At 42.0% G+C, this 19,173-nt stretch overlaps 1 protein-coding gene across 1 annotated transcript; it reads right to left on the reverse strand.

Moving 5' to 3' along the window:
* Window positions 1-1,722: 1,722 nt before the first annotated feature.
* On the reverse strand, window positions 1,723-18,794 carry LOC128741221 (uncharacterized). Its single transcript, XM_053836867.1, has 8 exons — window positions 17,790-18,794; window positions 17,666-17,728; window positions 16,769-17,601; window positions 16,487-16,644; window positions 16,066-16,426; window positions 15,857-15,997; window positions 4,404-6,193; window positions 1,723-2,452 (listed from the first exon to the last, which is right to left on the reverse strand). The coding sequence occupies exons 1-8, from the start codon at window positions 18,613-18,615 to the stop codon at window positions 1,828-1,830; spliced, it is 4,797 nt and encodes a 1,598-aa protein (XP_053692842.1). The 5' UTR covers window positions 18,616-18,794; the 3' UTR covers window positions 1,723-1,827.
* Window positions 18,795-19,173: the final 379 nt, after the last annotated feature.

The raw sequence follows: 19,173 nt of genomic DNA on the forward strand, positions 1-19,173 counted from the left end.
TGTAGACGGGACAAGAGTCTGGACTGGACTAACTCCCTAGCGGAAAAAGGAGAAACCGTCACCACCAATGGTGATACCCGTTTGTTGTACGATATTTCTCGCCGCCTTAGCGGTGTCAGGATGGATACAAAGATGCCACTACAGAACAGTTTAAGCGATGGACTGAACATTTTAAACAACTTTTTAGAATTTCAAATGTCAGAGACTAATAAAACAAAACCAGCAGCATATGACGCCAAGAGTTCGTCGAATTAATCGCGTCAACTCGGAGGCACCATCGCTGGATGAAATTGAAGCTGCCATCAAGAGTATGAAATCCAATAGTTATTTCAGCCGAGATGCTCTAAGCTGGCCCGTCTTGTCAGCCCAGATGATGCCTCAGTTTTTCAGCAATAAAGGCTGTCCACGGTTAAATTGCGATTGCAACACACAAAATTAAGTCGCATAAGTCGAGTTTTAATCCGATTGCCATCAAACGAAACAATTAAGCGTAGTTTTAGCGTCTTCATTTTATTAAATTTCGCCTCCGTATCAGAATGCCCATACTTTAGTCTTAACCCCACCCATGAATTTTTGCACAGCCTTAAAATCGACATGTTTTGCATATTTAGCCATGCTTTCTTCATTTTATCAACTGTGTCGACTACTTTAGGAATTTTCAGAAGTTTCTGCTTTATAATAGCCCAGTGTTTCTCGATTGGCCGCAGCACCGATGTATTTGAGGGTTTATAATCTTTAGGCATGGAACATTATTTATCTTGAACAAATGAACACATGAACAAATTACTTGCCAAATCAAGAATTTCCTGGCAAAGTTCGACATTTTCTGTTTTCGGAGGTTCCCTGTAACATCAAACTTAACCTTTGCCTTAACCTTAACCTTTGGGATTCCCAACTTTTTCGCAAACGAGCTGTTCTTTCGGCGGCATTTTTCATATCTCTCACACGTTAACAATGCACCTTAAATTTTCTCCATGCAAATTTTCAGTTGATTTTACCCAACGGTTCAAAAGTTAGAGCAATTTTTGTGTGTTGCCATTTTACCGTGGAGACTCTTTATTGGTCAAAGTTCCTAAAAAGGAGACCTAACTGAATGCGTTAACTGATGTGGCATCACGTTGCTCTGTATTACTCTTAAAGTATTCCGTAAGGTAATCCTCAACCGGATCCAGGAGAAGATCGACGCTACTCTCCGGTGGCAGCAAGCTGGATTCCGTGCTGGCCGATCATGTGTAGACCATATCACAACGCTCCGCATCATGTTGGAGCAGATCTACAAATTCCACAACTCTCTTCTGCTTCTGCGTGAACGTAGGTAGGTGATAGTGGACCGGACACACCTTAAGGAAAGGAGCAAACGAGATCTGCAGAGAAGCGCTCGACTGGAATCTGCAAAGACACCGTAGAAGAGGCATACCCAGAGGTTCATGGCGACGCAGTTTAGACAACGACATCCGGACTGTAGACGCGAACCTGTCCTAGCGACAGGTACAGGGCATGGCGGGTAACCGTCTGCAGTAGAGATCCGGATCGGCGGACATGGATACATAAGTAAGTAAGCCCAAGAAGTTGCGCAATAACTAGGATCATCAGTTTGAATTAAATTTTGAAAAATCTTATCTCTAAAATTGTCCGATATTTCAACAATTCGGATGCAAATAACAAATGCAAATTCAATAAAATAATATCATTTAATGTAAAATAATCATTTTTCGTTCTGCAACTATGTACATTTCCTAAACATATATTCAACCATTCTCATCGAATCATGCATATTAAAGTAAAGTAATAGGTATTTATATTGGCGTTATAGTTAGAAAATTCTGTTCAGTTTGCCTTTTGGAATTTCTTCAATACTTCCATTAGAAACTCATACCTACTTCTTATATCTGATAAACTTCTGCTTTCCAATTTCTTCTCGATTCTACCGAGTAGTTCCTCTACCGTACTGAAGCCATTTTTAATTTCCTCCAGAATAACTTTGTCCTCTTCTCTGGCCCAACTGGATTGGCTGCCAGTATCTTTACCTTCCTCGATTTGAACCGTCTTCTCGCCAATGGGTACCGACTCACCGCCATCCGCAGCTTCACACTTTTTCGATAGCTTCTCTCGTTTAGCCGAGCTTTGTGCGTCGGGACTGAGAGATGATACTGGTTTTCTTTTCACTGTGCCAGTTGAAATGGCTGATACGGTTTCACTTTCGGCAGGAACGGATTCTGCAACCGGTGAGTCGACTAAGCTCTTAAGTTTTCTCGAAATGGACACAACTTTTGAGTCTGGTGGGATCGATGACAGGATTGGCGAGCATTTTTTACCAGTGGGAGGAGAGAATTTTCCTGCAGCGGGTTTTTTATTTACCGGAGAATTAATGCGCTTTTTTGTTACTATCGATTTCGTGAAAAAATGTGGTTTCTTGGGCGATAAACTTTTTTCCTCCTCCGAAAGGTTATCGCTGAAAACGGAAAAATAAAATTTATTGTTAGACCTAATAGCTACCTGTTATGATTACAATCAACTAATAATTACGGTTGAGGGAATTTTGACATCGTTTATCCACAAGGGAATCAAACTAAACGTCACAACATGAAAGCTTGCCAACCGATGTCAACAGCCACAGAATAATTATATTCGGGTAATAATCTATACCTATAAAGAAGGATTTCTGTCTGTCTGTCTGTCTGTCTGTCTGTCCGTATGTTCCTTATAGAATCGAAAACTACTGAACCAATCGGCATGAAAATATGCATGTAGAGGTTTTTTGGGGCCAGGAAAGGTTTTAGTGATGGTTAGAAACCCCTCCCCACACTAAGAGGGGGGGCTCCCACACAAATGAAACACAAATTTCTGCATAACTCGACAACTAATCAAGCAAATACAACAAAATTTGGCATGTGGGTGTTTTCGGTGACAAGAATTTATTCTATGGTAAATTGAGACCCCTCCCCTCTTTATAAGGGGAATTATAACTCCTCTCCTCTTTAAAAGGGGGGGCTTCCATACAAATTTCCTCATAACTCGAGAACTAATCAAACAAATGGAACCAAATTTGGCATGTGAAGGTTTTCGAGGGCAAGAATATTTTCTATAGTAAATTAGGACCCCTCCCCACTTTAAGAGGGGGGGCTCCTGTACCAAAGAAACACAAATTTCCTCATAACTCGAAAACTAATCAAGCAAATGGAACCAAATTTGGCACGTGGGTGTTTTTAGAGACAAAATTTTTTTCTATGATGAATTGGGATCCCTCCCCGCTTTAGGAAGGGGGGCTCCTATACAAATGAAATACAAATTTCCTCATAACTCGAGAGCTAATCAAGCAAATGAAACCAAATTTGGCATGTGAAAGTTTTCGAGGGCAAGAATATTTTCTATGGTAAATTAGGACCCCTCCCACTTTAAGAGGGGGGGCTCCTATACAAACGAAATACAAATTTCCTCATAACTCGAGAACTAATCCAGCAAATGGAACCAAATTTGACACGTGGATGTTTTTGGAGACAAATTTTTTTTCTATGATGAATTGGGATCCCTCCCCACTTTAGGAAGGGGGGTTCCTATACAAATGAAATACAAATTTCCTCATAACTCGAGAATTAATCAAGCAAATGGAACCAAATTTGGCATGTGAAAGTTTTCTAGGGCATGAATATTTTCTATGGTGAATTAGAACCCCTCCCCACTTTAAGAAGGGGGGCTCCTATACAAACGAAATACAAATTTCCTCATAACTCGAGAACTAATCAAGCAAATGGAACCAAATTTGGCACGAGGGTGTTTTTGAAGACAAAATTTTTTTCTATGATGAATTGGGACCCTACCAACTTTAGGAGGGGGGGGCTCCTATACAAATGAAATTCAAATTTCCTCATAACTCGAGAACTAATCAAGCAAATAGAACCAAATTTGGCATGTGGCGGTTTCTGGAGGCAAAAATATTTTCTATGGTGAATTAGGACCCCTCCCAACTTTAAGAGGGGGTGCTTCTACACAAATGAAATACAAATTTCCTCATAATTCGAGAACTAATCAAGCAAATGGAACCATATTTGGCATGTGGGTGTTTTTGGAGGCAACCATTTTTTCTATAATGAATTAGGACCCCTTACCTTTTTAAGAGGGGGGGCTCTCATACAAACGAAATACAAATTTCCTCATAACTCTAGAACTAATCAAGTAAATGGAACCAAATTTATCATGTGTAACACTAGATCATTCAGGACGAGACGGTCGCGAGTGTTGCCGGTGACCCGCCGTCGGAAGCGCCGCCCACTGGGGGGCTTGCAAAACTCGAGATTGTGACAAAGATCATCCGAGATTCATGATTTATGTACAACACAGGTTAATTTGTGGCAATACGAAGTTTGTCGGGTCAGCTAGTTATTTAATAAATAAAAAGTCATTACCTCTCAAAAGTTGCATCGCCATCCGATACAAGCAAATGGGCTACCTCGGCAAAATTCACACCCTTTCCACCGTGCACAAGAGGATTCAGTCTAATGGCGTGCGCTTTGAAAGCGGCCTTATCACAGAGTTTAAATGGTGAATCCTCCTTTGCAGCTGCATCTGATCGCATTTCTGATTCGGGATCCTTTTCATCAATGCCATCAGCGGTACCACTTCCTTTCGTCTTTTCCATATTACGAACATTGTGAACACATCCTTTGATCGGCGATGGCTCATTCGCTGGCTGAGTTGGTGGAATACAATCGTGCGCAAGAAATGACAGTCTCGCCGGCAATGTTCCATAGAGAATTCGCCCCTGAATGTACTTCATACCACACACCGTACCCTCGCCGATTGGTTCCGTAGGAACCTCTACAAACGGAACGTCTTCATAGATTTGACCCGCATCAGTACAATCCGTTGGAGGTAACTTTTTCAACGATATGACTTCATAGTCGTTGAGATTACCACTCTCTATTGGTTTTTCTGGTGGGAACAACTGTAGAAACCATTCGATTAGCAGTGGATTACCCTTCAAAAGTGGGAGTATTCGTGATTTAATCTGCTCCATTGTAACATCCGGTTCTTGGGATAGTTCATTAATACAAGTGTATACTTTCTTTATCTGGGATGGTTGCTTAGCAAAATATACGTTGAGCTTAGCCAAAAAATCGTTTGCATTGGTAAGAATAAAATGCTCGAAGAATTTTCCTACTTCAGCTGCTTGTCCCGGTAAAAGAAAGGTTAAGAAAGAATCTACGAGCTCTGGGTGATCAGCCAAAAACAGTTCTTCAATTTTATAGTATAAATCGGCCACACGTTCGTCCTTTCCGTCGAAACTCTGTAGAATGTGAAGGAACTTCTCATATTGAACATGCTTGTTTTCGCCAAGCAGAGTTTCTTCTACTCTCTCAAAAAAATTGTAAGCGTAAGTTGCTTCCTGGTTTTCGCCATCGATAACCTTTGATGGCTTACGATTTGTTCCGGTAAGTACATTTTCCTCAACTCTTACTTCACCGTCTATCTTTTTTACATTCGCGTTGGAAATCATATTTTTCAAATCATCAAGAAAATAAGTGAAGTCGGATATCAATCTAATATGACGATAGGTTTGAGTAAGAAAAACACTGCTATTTTCAAATTCAAACCTATCAGTAGCGCGAAAGCGTTGCAAAATCTCCCAAAACTTTTGTTTAAGACGTGTTTTCCTATTTGAAACAGTAGACTGCTTTTCAGCAGGTCGAAAATAATCCGTCAATCGCTTTTGCACACTTCTTGGCTGCTTAGCGTCAGTCTTAGTTTCCTTTTCCTTTTTATGGCAGCTACATTTACAACAGCTTTCCTCCTCCGATACTTGTTTCGGATTTTGAATCAACAAAGCGGATTGATTCGAAATTTCCAACAAATCAGGTTCACTCTTAAAATGTTTCACATTGCTAGTGCTGTTTTGGATTGAAACAATCGAATCTTCACGAAACTCAGACACATAACTGGCAAGGGTTATTTCTTTTGTGCTTTCGCGATATTCCCTGGTTTTTGGCAGTTTTTCCGACTGGAACGATTGATTGGCAGATAGCTGGGGCGTTTGCAAATTTTTTTCGACGGAAATAGCACTTTGCTCCTGTGGATCTATCGATACGTTGATGGTGATGTTTACATTAGCGTCCGTGGTTGCTGTTGAAGATCTGGCGCTATTTCGGACTTTTTCCTTTGGCGTGGATACAACACTTGACGGGTACAGTTTACTTATCTAGAAAATAAAACAAAATACGCATTATAATTAACAATTTAAAGAAAAAATTCATAAGTTTAATACCATTGACAAAAGACATCAGAATTAGGCAAAAAAAAACGTTTTTGACAGTAGAGTACGCAGCCAAAATATTTAGTTGATTTGTTCCAACCGTGATGCCAGAAACATTGTCGGCATTAAACCATGCCGTGATTGCAAAAACGGCAAAAACCTTGGCAAAAATCTTGGTAAAACTGTTGCATTCATTTATTTATTTTATGTATTTTTTTACCTTGCTGCAAACGAAGATAGTCGAAAATTCTTCCGGGATATTATTTTCGCAAAATTCAATATCTCAGTTAGCGAAGTAATAGTACAGGTGATTATTGGAATTTACAAGGTTTTATTTTCTTAACCCTCTAACGGGTAAGACCGTCTACAGACGGCCTTCGCTTTTGGAGCTCCAGAGCCACATACAAAATTTGTTTTGAATTGACAATATGCAAAATATGTTCTGAACAGATTTCCTGACATTTTGATGTCAATATCACAACATTCTAACCATGCATTCAAAAATTATCATCTTTCAAAAACAAAAATTCTTAAAAATTTCGAAAATAATTATTGCGCGAATATTCCGTTTTTTACTTTTGAAGAAAAAGGACATCCAGAACCAAATGACTGACCTGCAAAATTTTTCTATGAGTAAATTTCATGCTTTATTTCAATTTTGTAATATATCTGAATTAAAAAAATATCTGGGTAGAGCGTTAGTCATGAAAAACGAAAAAGAGAAATTGGACTTTTTCTAACCAAGCGCTCCTACAGATAATTATTTTTGCATGAAAATCATAACTTAAGGTTCTTTTGAGTGTACTTTCATGATAAAATAGTCATTGGCTTGATCGCATCGTTTTTACGATGTTGCCCGTTAGAGGGTTAACAGACAACATTGTAAAAACGATGGAATCAAGACTATGACTATGACTAATTTTTCATGAAATTATACTCAAAAGATGCTCAAGTTTTGATTTTCATGCAAAAATATTTATCTGAACGAGTGTCATGCAAGAAATAGTCAGAAAAAAATCGGTTTTAATGTTCAACACTTTACTCACATATTTCATCAAATTGAATTTATTTTTCTTTTAGCAGCAGAGAGCCGTAGTGGCTCCTGCCGTATCAAGAATTCCTCTCTACTGTTCTAGATCCTGGTCTACTCGTCGCCAATTCGTCGAGCGTTTCGACACACACAAGTCGGTTTCAAACTGGTCGAGATATCCCGCGTGTTGGATCCCTCTATACGTAACGAGAATAGATTTCACTGCACAGTCGTTCAGCAATCCTTACGACATGGTCAGCCCACTGTAGTCTCCCAACTTTCACCAGGTGCACGATGAAAATCTCTCTAAATAGAGCCTGCAGCTCGTCATTCATACGCCTGCTTTACTCCCCGCTTTCCGATTGTACTCCGTCAAAAACGTTTTCGGAAAAAGTATGCTCGACTTCCAGCTTGAATGCGTCGCTGAATCTCCTTACTCGTAGTATTGCCGCTGGTGACCAGAGATCCCAAATATGAACTCATCAACCATTTCCAGTTCAACATCGTCAAAAGTCACTGATCACTGTCCGAGGGAAGCGACCTTTGTTTTTTCAGGAGCCTCTTTCTACCATAAATTTAGTTTTTGACGCATTGGTTTGTTACCTCCGTATTTGTCCTGCGTAGTTTGCCTCCGCCGTCTCCAGCAAGGTTTCTTATAATGATTACGCGATCGTCAACGACGGCTAGATTTGGTTACTTTTGCCGAAGAAAGTTCCTCTCGTTTCGATGCCCGGTTGCCATATCGCACCTTCAGTAGTTAGCGATGTCGCATACCATACAGAAGGGCCCATCCCCTTGCTACAACCCTCTGCGCGATTCAAAGCCACTCGGGGGCACGAAAAACTCACGTAGCAGCACATCTTTCACTCCAGGGTAGCTTTGATGACCTCCTCAGTTTGTCCAGAAAACAGTTCTCCTGTATTATCTGCCTTAGCTGTTCGCACTCGACTGTATCGTATGCTGCCCTGAAAGCCACGTAAATATGATGTGTGAGTACATTTCTAGATCATTTGTCGGAGTAAAGATTTAATCCGTAGTAGCGCGGGCTCCCACTCACATGATATTGCCGCCTCCCGCCTGATATTGCCCTACAAATTCTCTTGCTTTTGAGAATAGACGGCGTAATCTTGGAGAGCACCTTGCAGGCGACGATGATCAGCATAGTGTTACGGTAATTACAGCAATCGAGACAATCGCCCTTTTTATAGATGGGACATACCACACCTTCCACCGATTCCTCCGGTAGTTTCTCCTCTTCCGAAATCCTTGAAATTATCTTGTAAAGTGCCATTTGCTAGTGGTTCTTTGCAGTTTTTTTGAGTTCTACCGAGAGTCGGTTCTTTCCGGTGGCTCTATTATTTTTCAACTGACCGATTCCTCGCCAGATCTCTTTGAGATCGTGAACCGGCACGCTGTTATCGTTTGTAGACAGGTTAATTTCCTTCCACCTGTCCACCACCTCCCGTTCCTTTGTGACCAGATTTCCTTCCCGAATTTTCAATCCATACGTTAAATTCGTACTGTTGTATGCCTGCGAAACGTGGTGCTTCTCAGCGGGAGACAACACAAAAACTACAGGTATTTACTAATCGGTGGCCTGACAACTGGATATCCAATGAGGAACTCCATCGTCGATGTCAGCAACGGCCGATTGTTGACAATCGCGTCAACGGAATCCTTTTCCGAAAATGTATTCCCCGACCGACCGCAATAAAACAACAGTTTCGGTTTTGGGAGAATATAATTTTCCTGCGAGGATGACAAATGTACAATCATCATGCATATTCTTTAGTTAATTGACATATTATCGATCTAGCTTGAATACTGGTTGATAAGACTTACGTTTAGTTCCTTTTTGTATACAATTTCGGCTTAGATTCAGTATAGTATTGATCACGTAATCTTCTAGTTACAGGAATGACAGCGACGGTGTCCTGTATATAACACGATTAGTTTAGGTTTTAAGATTAATTAGTATTTAGTAACTGCAATTATCCTCTTACCGACTGTAGTATATACTGGTGCTTTTACTCTAAGTGTAACTGTAGATAATCTAGTTTGTAAGAATAGTTGGTATGATACGTCTAAGTTAATTTAATTCATTTTCGCTTAGCGCACACATAGTATTAAGAATAGTTTTACGTTTAGCAATAAGTAGATTTTTAAATTCTTAATAACTTGCAGCGGATAATAATAGTAATTCGACTATCGACGTGGAAGAATTCTGCTATCGCTCACTTTGTTTTCTTTTACTGACCTGGCTGTGACGGATACCTGTCAGTGTCATAATCACTTCAGCTGCAACGATCAAAGTACACTACTTAAGGTAGGTGCGCTCATGGCCAGTGTGGCCAACACTCCCCCGAGGTATGCCAAGCCCAGATTGGCTTACTTTCCGTCGCACCGAACGTCTAACATGGTGAGATTCGATGCTGTCCTCAATACTGCTGGAGAAACCTGGGCCTTGATCGTCTTACGGGTAACCCTATCCTTCGATCAACAGTTGCGATGCACACTGCAATTGGCGATGACGGCCTGCGATTGGTGAGGCGGCCTGACGAGCGATTTACTTACTTCAAGTACATAGAGAAGCGATGTGGACTTCTGCTGTGTTTTGTTGAGAACGATTACGTGGTTCTAGTGGTGGTGGTGATACTGGTAATATGCTATATTCAGGGTGGTGATGTGGGGCTTGAACTGACGAATAATCCGGTGCTTCGTGTCAGCAATAATGTCTGCACCCGCAGTTCCTTGTGCTGGGTTGCGGAGATTGTTCATACAAGATCGTAGCTGCATTGGGTTTCGGCTTTTCCTTTGCATCGTTGTGCAGTAATTCGTGGTGCCGGTAGGTGCACCCGTTTTTACCACAAATATTAGCCTTGCAGTACCCTTTATGCATGCGGAGGCATGTACGGCAGAATCCAAATTCCCTCACGGCAGCCCATCGTGACTCCCTGGAGAATTCCAGAAAACGTTTGCATTTATCAGCAGACTTACAGCTTTTGTTGCAGATAGGGCAGGATGCCTTCGACACACTTGAAACCGCCGCTATTTGTCTCGATTCGCTGCTGTAATTCTCTTTACAACGGAGCGTTTCAGAATGAGCGTTGAGATAGGCGATCCCGTTTGATCCCTCTGCTTCGCGTCGAGTGGACTTCTCGTCGTGTATTATTGGTAGAGAAATTACGGCGCTTGCTGCCTCCGCCAAAGAATAAATCCACCCGCCGAAAATCGCTAGGTTGACTGTTGTCAGCGTTCGACGGTGTTGTGCCCAGTTGAGTCTGAGCGATGGCGGTAATTTGCCGATAAGCTCATGTAGAAGGGCAAAGTTGTACATATACTCCTGCAACCCACACGCGTCTACGGTGGCGCAGAAGTTCTGGACGTTCACTGCAAAGTCCACCAACGATTCTAGTTTGTCTTCGCGGATTGGCGGTAGGGAGCTCACCGTTCCTATCAGCGTTTGTATGATTACCTCGGGTTGTCCGAATAGCATTTTTAGGGTTGACAGTATCCCCGAAACATTTCCAGAATGCATCAGCCGGCTCTTTACAGCATCGTAGGCCTTGCCCTTTAAGCTTTTCTGCAGCCGAACTATATTTTCGTCATCCGTGAACCCGCACATGGCGGTCGTGCGTTCATACATAGACATAAATACTGGCCACTCCTCTGGATTGCCAGAAAATATAGGCAGATCGTTGGCGACGGTCTGCCGGGCAGCAATTTGGGAACATGAAAGCTGGAACTGCTTGTATTCGGCCATCGACGATGAGTATAATAGGGACCCTCTATGTCCTTGAGTCGGATCCTCGCGCGTTGTGCACAACGAACCTGGCTTCCTTGGATGAAGTTGTGTTGACTGTGGTATTGAATCTGGAACGAATCGTTCAGCTTGCCCACCTAATGACATTCGATGCAATTTGTCTGTTCCCGGATTTACCTGAGAAATGGGTTGCGGTTCAAGCATCTGGTTGGAAGCATTCGTACTCTGTCGCTGTTGCTCGCGTAACTGCTGCTCTCGCTCGCGCAACCGCCGCTCTTGTTCCAACTGTTGTGCCAACAACCGCTTGATATTTTCTGCTTTCTTCTCGAGCTCCTCGTTTTGTTTCTTTAGAAGGTTCTGCTGTCGAGTATGTTCGTGCAGCTGCTGCTCTTGGTACTCACGAAATTGCTGCTCCCTCTCCAACAGCCTGTCTAGCTGCTGGCGTAAATGTTCGGCCTGCATCTGTTGTTGCTTCAGGACTTCTTCTTTTTGCTGAGTCGGCTGTTCTAGACACGGTTGGTCATGCCGGCTTGCTTGCTGATCATCTTTCCTGGCTGGTTCCGAAAGAACAAATTCAACTGCCTCCGGTGGTTTTGGGTTAGCAGTCTCGACCCATTCTTCGACCCGATGACGCGAGGCGTTAGAACTGCGACTCAACGCTGGCTCACTTGCCAGGTCCGCCAGGATTCTATACTTGCTGTCAAGATATTGCTTGTACTGCTGGGCCACCTTCTCTTCAGCGAGTCTTCGGCGCTCCTCTTGCTGCTGCTGGAATGCTCGCTCCTCCTGTAGCTTCAACAGTTGCAGCTTGGCGTGGACTTTTGCAGAATTCTGCGACGAAATGGATATACTGGACATCGTCTCCACTGCATCGATCACAGGCAATTGTATTTCTAGCAGCGACGTGTTATTCTGATGGATGGGCTTTGTACCGGGAAGCAGTTGCGGATTAACACTTGATGGCACTGTCAGCAATGCTGGACCGGAACAAACATCGGTTATATTCCCGTTTGGTATCGGTGACTGCTGCTTTTGTTGACTGGGTACTGATCCCAGAGCTGGCCATTGAATAGTCCGCGGGAGTGTCAGCGACTTAGCTGATATATGCGATGCTGCGGCTAAAGAAATCACTGGATTACTGCGGGTGCTGGTGGCGCTTTTTCCGATGATTTGGTCGTTCAACGACTGGTGATCACTGATAAGATCTTCCTTCACGAGTACTCCGTCTGAAGCAGCCTTGGTTCGCTGGACCCATTTCGCAGTTACGCAGTTAGTACAACTCCAGCTCTTATCGGCGATATTCTCCGAAACACCGGCGCACGAAAATTGATGCCACCCATTGCACTCATCGCACTGAACTATCTCGAAGGTGTCGGACCCTCGACACGTTTTACATGCATATCCTTCCAGTGCTTCCTCTAGCATCATCACGACCGGCAAACCACCACCCACATCACCAGTAGCATTATCATTACCAAGCACACTTTTCTTTGACACATCAGGCCTCATCGCGGATTTGTTACCACTTCGTGTCATTTTTCCTAGAACCGACGACCGTTACGTAAACGAAAATTATATGATGTTGACAATCGCGTCAACGGAATCCTTTTCCGAAAATGTATTCCCCGACCGACCGCAATAAAACAACAGTTTCGGTTTTGGGAGAATATAATTTTCCTGCGAGGATGACAAATGTACAATCATCATGCATATTCTTTAGTTAATTGACATATTATCGATCTAGCTTGAATACTGGTTGATAAGACTTACGTTTAGTTCCTTTTTGTATACAATTTCGGCTTAGATTCAGTATAGTATTGATCACGTAATCTTCTAGTTACAGGAATGACAGCGACGGTGTCCTGTATATAACACGATTAGTTTAGGTTTTAAGATTAATTAGTATTTAGTAACTGCAATTATCCTCTTACCGACTGTAGTATATACTGGTGCTTTTACTCTAAGTGTAACTGTAGATAATCTAGTTTGTAAGAATAGTTGGTATGATACGTCTAAGTTAATTTAATTCATTTTCGCTTAGCGCACACATAGTATTAAGAATAGTTTTACGTTTAGCAATAAGTAGATTTTTAAATTCTTAATAACTTGCAGCGGATAATAATAGTAATTCGACTATCGACGTGGAAGAATTCTGCTATCGCTCACTTTGTTTTCTTTTACTGACCTGGCTGTGACGGATACCTGTCAGTGTCATAATCACTTCAGCTGCAACGATCAAAGTACACTACTTAAGGTAGGTGCGCTCATGGCCAGTGTGGCCAACAGCCGATAGCAACAGAAATTCGTGAACGTAGGTGGAAGTGGATCGGACACACCTTGAGGAAAAGAGTGAACGAGATCTGTAGAGAAGCACTCGACTGGAATCCACAGGGACTGCGTAGAAGAGGCAGAGACAGAGGCTCATGGCGACGCAGCTTAGCAAACGACATCCGGGCTGTAGACGAGAGAAGTCCTGGAGACAGGTAAAAGCAATGACCGGTAACCGTAAGCAGTGGAGATCTCTGATTTCATCCCTTTGATCTGCCGGATCAGCGGACATGGACATGAACAGTAAGGAAGTATCCTGCTCCCAGGTTGCCTAATTGCCGAATGTTTAGCCGAGGAGGGCGGTTTTGTCGCGAAGTATATACCGTCGATAGTTTTGAGCGCACATAGACTGCTATTAGGTAACGATTCCAGTCGATATCCGCACCCCGTGGGGAGCGTATATTGGCGATGTTCGAGAAAAACCGGCCATTGATGAGAATATGGTCGATTTGGTTCAATGTTCGTTGGTCAGATGACCTCCAGGTGGTTTTGTGGATATCTCTGCGGGGAAAGTGCTTCTGATCACCAGCCCTCGGGAACCTGTAAAATTGATGCCTGGTGTTATCGTTCGTGTTGGTGTGCACTGTGCAGGCTATGAGGCCCAATCACCCGCCGTTCTGGGTGTTCATATCCCCAATGACGATGATGTACCGTGGCGAACAGTTGTCGACAGTTGCCTTTAGTTGTGCATAGAATGCTCCCTTCTCATCCTCGGGCCTACCTTCGTGTGGACAGTGCACGTTTACGACGGTGTAGTTAAAGAAATGACCTTTCATCCTCAACATCTCCCCTCGTGCATCACCTTGCAGTCCATCACGCGATCCTGCATTCTGCCCATTACTACAAAACTCGTTGTCAACTCGTTGGTCGCTCCATCGCACTCGTAAAATTGGATCTTAATTAAGCCGCCAGCTCCGGGTCAGACGTTGTCGTGAGCCGCTCTTAACCTGGAGTAAAATCGCGCACTTGGTTGAGGAATCGGCAAACCCTCAACAGCTCGGTATACGACCTTAAGGCCCCCATACACGTACGCATATGTTGGGTTGGAAAGGAACAAAATGTTGGAGGGTCATTTCGCTCGAGCGGCGAGCCGAACATTTTTTTCTGTCAGCTTGGTTCGTGGCAATCACACACCAGCGAGCGTGTTGGGCGAACATGAATTCACCAACATTTTCGGCCAACATGTACGTACGTGTATGGGGCCCTTTAGTTTAGGATAGGAATTGCTGGATAAGAGGCTAAGGCCACTATGGGATCTATTTTCTACTATGGGATACTATGTTATACAGGTACGCGAGGCAGCGGTTGCAGATCGGCTCGAAATGCAAATCCAAGCTTTTGGCACTCTCCGTCCATTATATGGCCTGTCCATCCAAGATAATGGAGGATAATAGGTTTGATGGGCCACCCAGCGTCTTCCCTTCTGAAACAATGTTACGCCGTTCACCAACCGGTTTGAGCATGAAACCACTGTTAAAATCCACGAAATCAATGGCGCGTGTTTAAACCCTAATGATTTTTTGAGTTTGTGTTTACAATACTTTAATGCTTGATTTTACCTTGTCCGGAAATGTGTCCAGTGCTAGGATAAAGTTTAAACTGGTTTAGAGGTTTTAACCTGTACGACGTAGTCGAAGATGGTACAATACATTACATGAAACTATTACAAAAATAACAAACCTTCGCAAAAGCTCAAAAGTGATCATAAATAAACTTTAATTTAATAAATGCATGTCTAAACATATCGGCCCTTACCACTGCCCAAAACCTGATAAAAGGGGCAAATTGAAAGGTATGAGCATTTTGTTGGCAAAAAAGGCAGAATAAAGGTCGATTTAGCAGGACTTCATTTCCAGACAGTTTAAAGAGATTTAAACTTGATTACAAAAATGATTACAACCGGTTTTGTGTGTCCAGTTTTTTTTTTCGTTTACGGTTTTTAAATTTATGATTAGTACAAAATCTATACATTTTGTCATAAATATTGGACAAGCATCAGAAGTGATGTTAAGATTTTTAGAATCTATCATTACTGCGGGTGAGAACGGTCAGATCACAACGCAAAGTTGATTTATCAGTTTTTCCCAGCATCTTTAAATATTCTTTATTTTGGAGGCTATTCCCACTCGTACCGAGATGATAGTAATTTCAGTACGGTTTAAAAACACAGCTTTTTGGCTAGCTTAGCTTGACCGTGATGCATCGGACGAATCGCTATGAATGATCATATGGAAGCAACTAGCAAGCAAATTAACAACTTCTTAAGGTTTGATTTGATTGGTTTTGACGTAGAATTCGGATTATTAGTTGCAGATCAAAATTTAAGATTTGTAATTGATTAAAATAATAAAAATAATGTTACCTTTCGACGTATAACAAACTTTTGTTAAAATTGCAATAATTTAAATATTTTCCAGCGCATTCAATCACAACCACAATTTTGCTGGACTCATTAGAATCATATTAATATCCAGTATTTAATACTCACCCTTTCATTCGAATATATATGCTTGTCCCAAATATACGGTAATATATTTCTCTGGTACTGTCCCAGCGTAATCACATTGTTGAAGTCGATTTTCTCAAGTACGTGCTCGAAGGGCGCGGCTTTCGAATGCTTGAAATAGTACTGGAATAAGCAAAAGATTCTCAATCAAGACCCAGAGACACAGATGCAACGCGCGAAAAGAAATTTACCTGAATTGGGCTTTTACTGTCGACCCGTTTTCGGCGTGCAAGAATACAGTTGAGCAGCCTTTCCGTGTCGTGTGGCATACAGAAGTACTGGGCAATATGTTCACTTGCTAACATCAGCGCTCGATTTTTACCCCGGAAATGCTGTTTGTCCTTGGTGATCTCTCGCTCAACCATTGGTAAGAACGTCTCCAATCCAAGTGCTATTAGACGCTCTTCAGACCAATCGATCTTAAATTTCCGATTAAAATTCATACGGAACGGTGTGTGGGGCAGTAGTTTCGGGTACAGAAAAGCACGACTGTCGACTATTTTATCCATTATTTTCCAATGAAAATGTCGAGTGCATTGCAAATTTTTTTCGCTGTAAAATAATCAATACAAATGATTAGATATTAAACCTATGAAACCGGAGTAAACTCACGCTTTGTCTTTCTCCTCTAAAAGAAATTTCATCATTTCCTTGTTTTCTTCCGTTTGTTTCTCAAGATCTGCTTCCCAACTCACGCAACATTCGACAGCAGCGTCAAGATTCCAAGGTTTGGCAGTAGGATTATTGGAAAACATTTTTTGAAATTCAAGCTGAAGAATAGAAAGAAAATCAATAACAATTCCAGCTATTCAATAGCGATAATAGAAGAAAAAACTACTACAATTTGACTTGTAAATTATCATTAATTTAAGATAATTAAATGTATCCTCCTACCAACATCGTTTTAAATTGTTCAGCTCTGTTCCAAAATTCAGGATGTGCGTAGCTTTGCAGGAAATTTTGCGCTGCCAATTGAATATGCATACGCAACTGCTGCTGGAAGAGCTGATATTGGAAGTCGGTATATCCAATAGAATCATCTGTGATGTGTACTTCCACCGGGATCTTAGTATGTACGTAACGGTACCGACGATCGGCGGGCTTCAGCTGGCCATTTCTGAGTTGGTTAACTGATACTGCATTTGCATTCGGTTGATAGTAGTACGGTCGAAAACTTGATTCGTGAATTGTTGCTTCCTGCACAAAAAACCGTCCACTGTCCATTTTACTCCATGATGGAAATGTCGCTTGTGCATTACCCTGATGACATTTGGTTAAATCTACCGTACTTTGGTTTTCGAAGGCTACAGTTTGAACAATATTCGTTGCAAACCCGCAGTTCCCCGTATATGGCGTGGCGTCTTGGATGATCGATGTGTTAATTACTGAAGCTACAGGCTGTTGATTTGTATTGAGTGCACTATTTTCCGATGATACAATTATTACATCGGTTGGTGCATACGAACATTTCATAGCGGTTTCATTTAGGTTGACCGTCTGATTCTGGTTGATGGACTGCGTTTGTTCTTGATCAGCAGATTGAGAAGCATGGCAATTTTGTGTTTCAAGGAATGCATTTGTACTCGGTGTTCTAACTACATTGGACACCGTGGAAAAATCATCTTCTATATAAGTATCGTAGTTCAGACCGCACTCTATAAATTCTGAGACTAACTCATTGAGTTCTTTTCGCGACACGGGAGCTTCTCGAAGCTCTTCGAAATCAACTAAAAATGTAAAAGCAAACGAATCTGTAACCATACAAGTTTCTCAAAATTTGGCTGCACTTACTGGGAATTTTACCCGCTGCAACATACTCTGGATCGGTATCATCATCATCTTCCGCATGATTTGCTGTGAATATTTAGCATTGATGAACCTTGTTATCAGACCATAGTATCGGGTTAAAACTTACGCAACGGTTTTGTGAAATTAAACAGAAATTCCTTCCACGAATGATCCATTTCGCAATCAAGATCGTACATATCCGTGGTGATGTCCGGTGGAACGAACGTTGACTCGATCGTTTCAATTGCCGTCGTCTGAAGGCATAACTTTGATCTGGTCCTGCGTGCAATGTTTTCCTGCTCCTGTTCCAAATTCGAACATTGACTATCATTTCGAGGACGTGGAATCTTAAATAGGCCATCCTTGGTGTAACAAGCATTCCCAGTGTCTTCTTGCTCAGTTGTTCCCGGAGTGGCCGGTGTTGCTGGCGTCCTCGGTTGGGAATCAACGTCGGATACCGTAGTATTTGGATCATCATCTGAATGGATTTCCTCTTCCGTTGGCTTGTACTCTTCGTCATCATCATCGGAACCCAGCTCCTCCCGTATCAATGCAGCAACCTCTGCGTCCGGCCGAGGAGTGTTCAACGGAATTATAGGAAGGGGTTTTTTATTCAGCTGTTTGGCCTTTAGTCGAGTTAATTTGGGTAAAAGTCGATTTGGTTCATCATCGTCATCGTCGCCTTCCGTTTCTTCACGGGAGGATTCATCGCTGGTACTGTTCGAACTGCACGATTTCGGTCTGCGCCGTACTTTTCTTGCTAAAGGCAAAATTTTCCTTGGTGTAATTGCTTTAACTGGAGTAGAAGTAGTTTGTTGTTTGGACATTTTATCCGAAGCCGGCGATTTCGCGGGAACGTCAATAACCAACCGCTCATCAGCGGATGCATTCTCCTGATCGGAGTGAATTGTTTGAGCTCTCGTAGAACGACGAACTTTGTGTTCGGACTGCATGCCAGTTACTTTGCACAATTTAGCTTGTTAACCGATAATCTGAAGTACTAAAAATTAATTGTCGATTCATAATACGTAACCACGGCACCATACATAAACGCGCACTATTCGATATACTGTATTTATATGTCCTTATGAGCAAAGTCCCTAGTTGATTTTTGTATATTTTTCATAACTTTTCTGAATAAATTAACACGAGATCTTCCACAGCACAGCTGTTGCATTTGCAACAATCAACAAAACAAAAGGCAGCAACCAACAAGCGATCGATCAGTGAGCGTAAACTAAAGCCCTTCAAATGTGAAGTTTTATGGCACTCGTGAACATGGAGCTTTACAAAGTTATAAGCCGGAATGACATTGACCGTCAGCAATATCGTCAACAGGCTAGGGGTTTCCAGAAAGGCGTATAAGTGCGTAGTAATCAGAGATTACTTTTGTAATCATTTACGAATTAATTAGGCAATCAATAGTAATCAGTAGAGTAATCAATGATAATCTTAAGTAATCATTGGTAATCATGATTAATTTATAGTAATCACAAGAGATTGATTACTGG

This window comes from Sabethes cyaneus, chromosome 3 (genome assembly GCF_943734655.1).
Source record: "Sabethes cyaneus chromosome 3, idSabCyanKW18_F2, whole genome shotgun sequence".
Classification (NCBI taxonomy): domain Eukaryota; kingdom Metazoa; phylum Arthropoda; class Insecta; order Diptera; family Culicidae; genus Sabethes; species Sabethes cyaneus.

Excerpts from the sequence above, each read along its gene's own strand:
- LOC128741221 (XM_053836867.1), bottom strand. The coding sequence starts at position 18,615 with ATGCAGTCCGAACACAAAGTTCGTCGTTCTACGAGAGCTCAAACAATT. Across the intron at positions 17,729-17,789 it reads TAATTTCACAAAACCGTTGC|CAAATCATGCGGAAGATGAT; the intron begins GTAAGTTTTAAC and ends AAATATTCACAG. Across the intron at positions 17,602-17,665 it reads TGCAGCGGGTAAAATTCCCA|TTGATTTCGAAGAGCTTCGA; the intron begins GTAAGTGCAGCC and ends TTACATTTTTAG.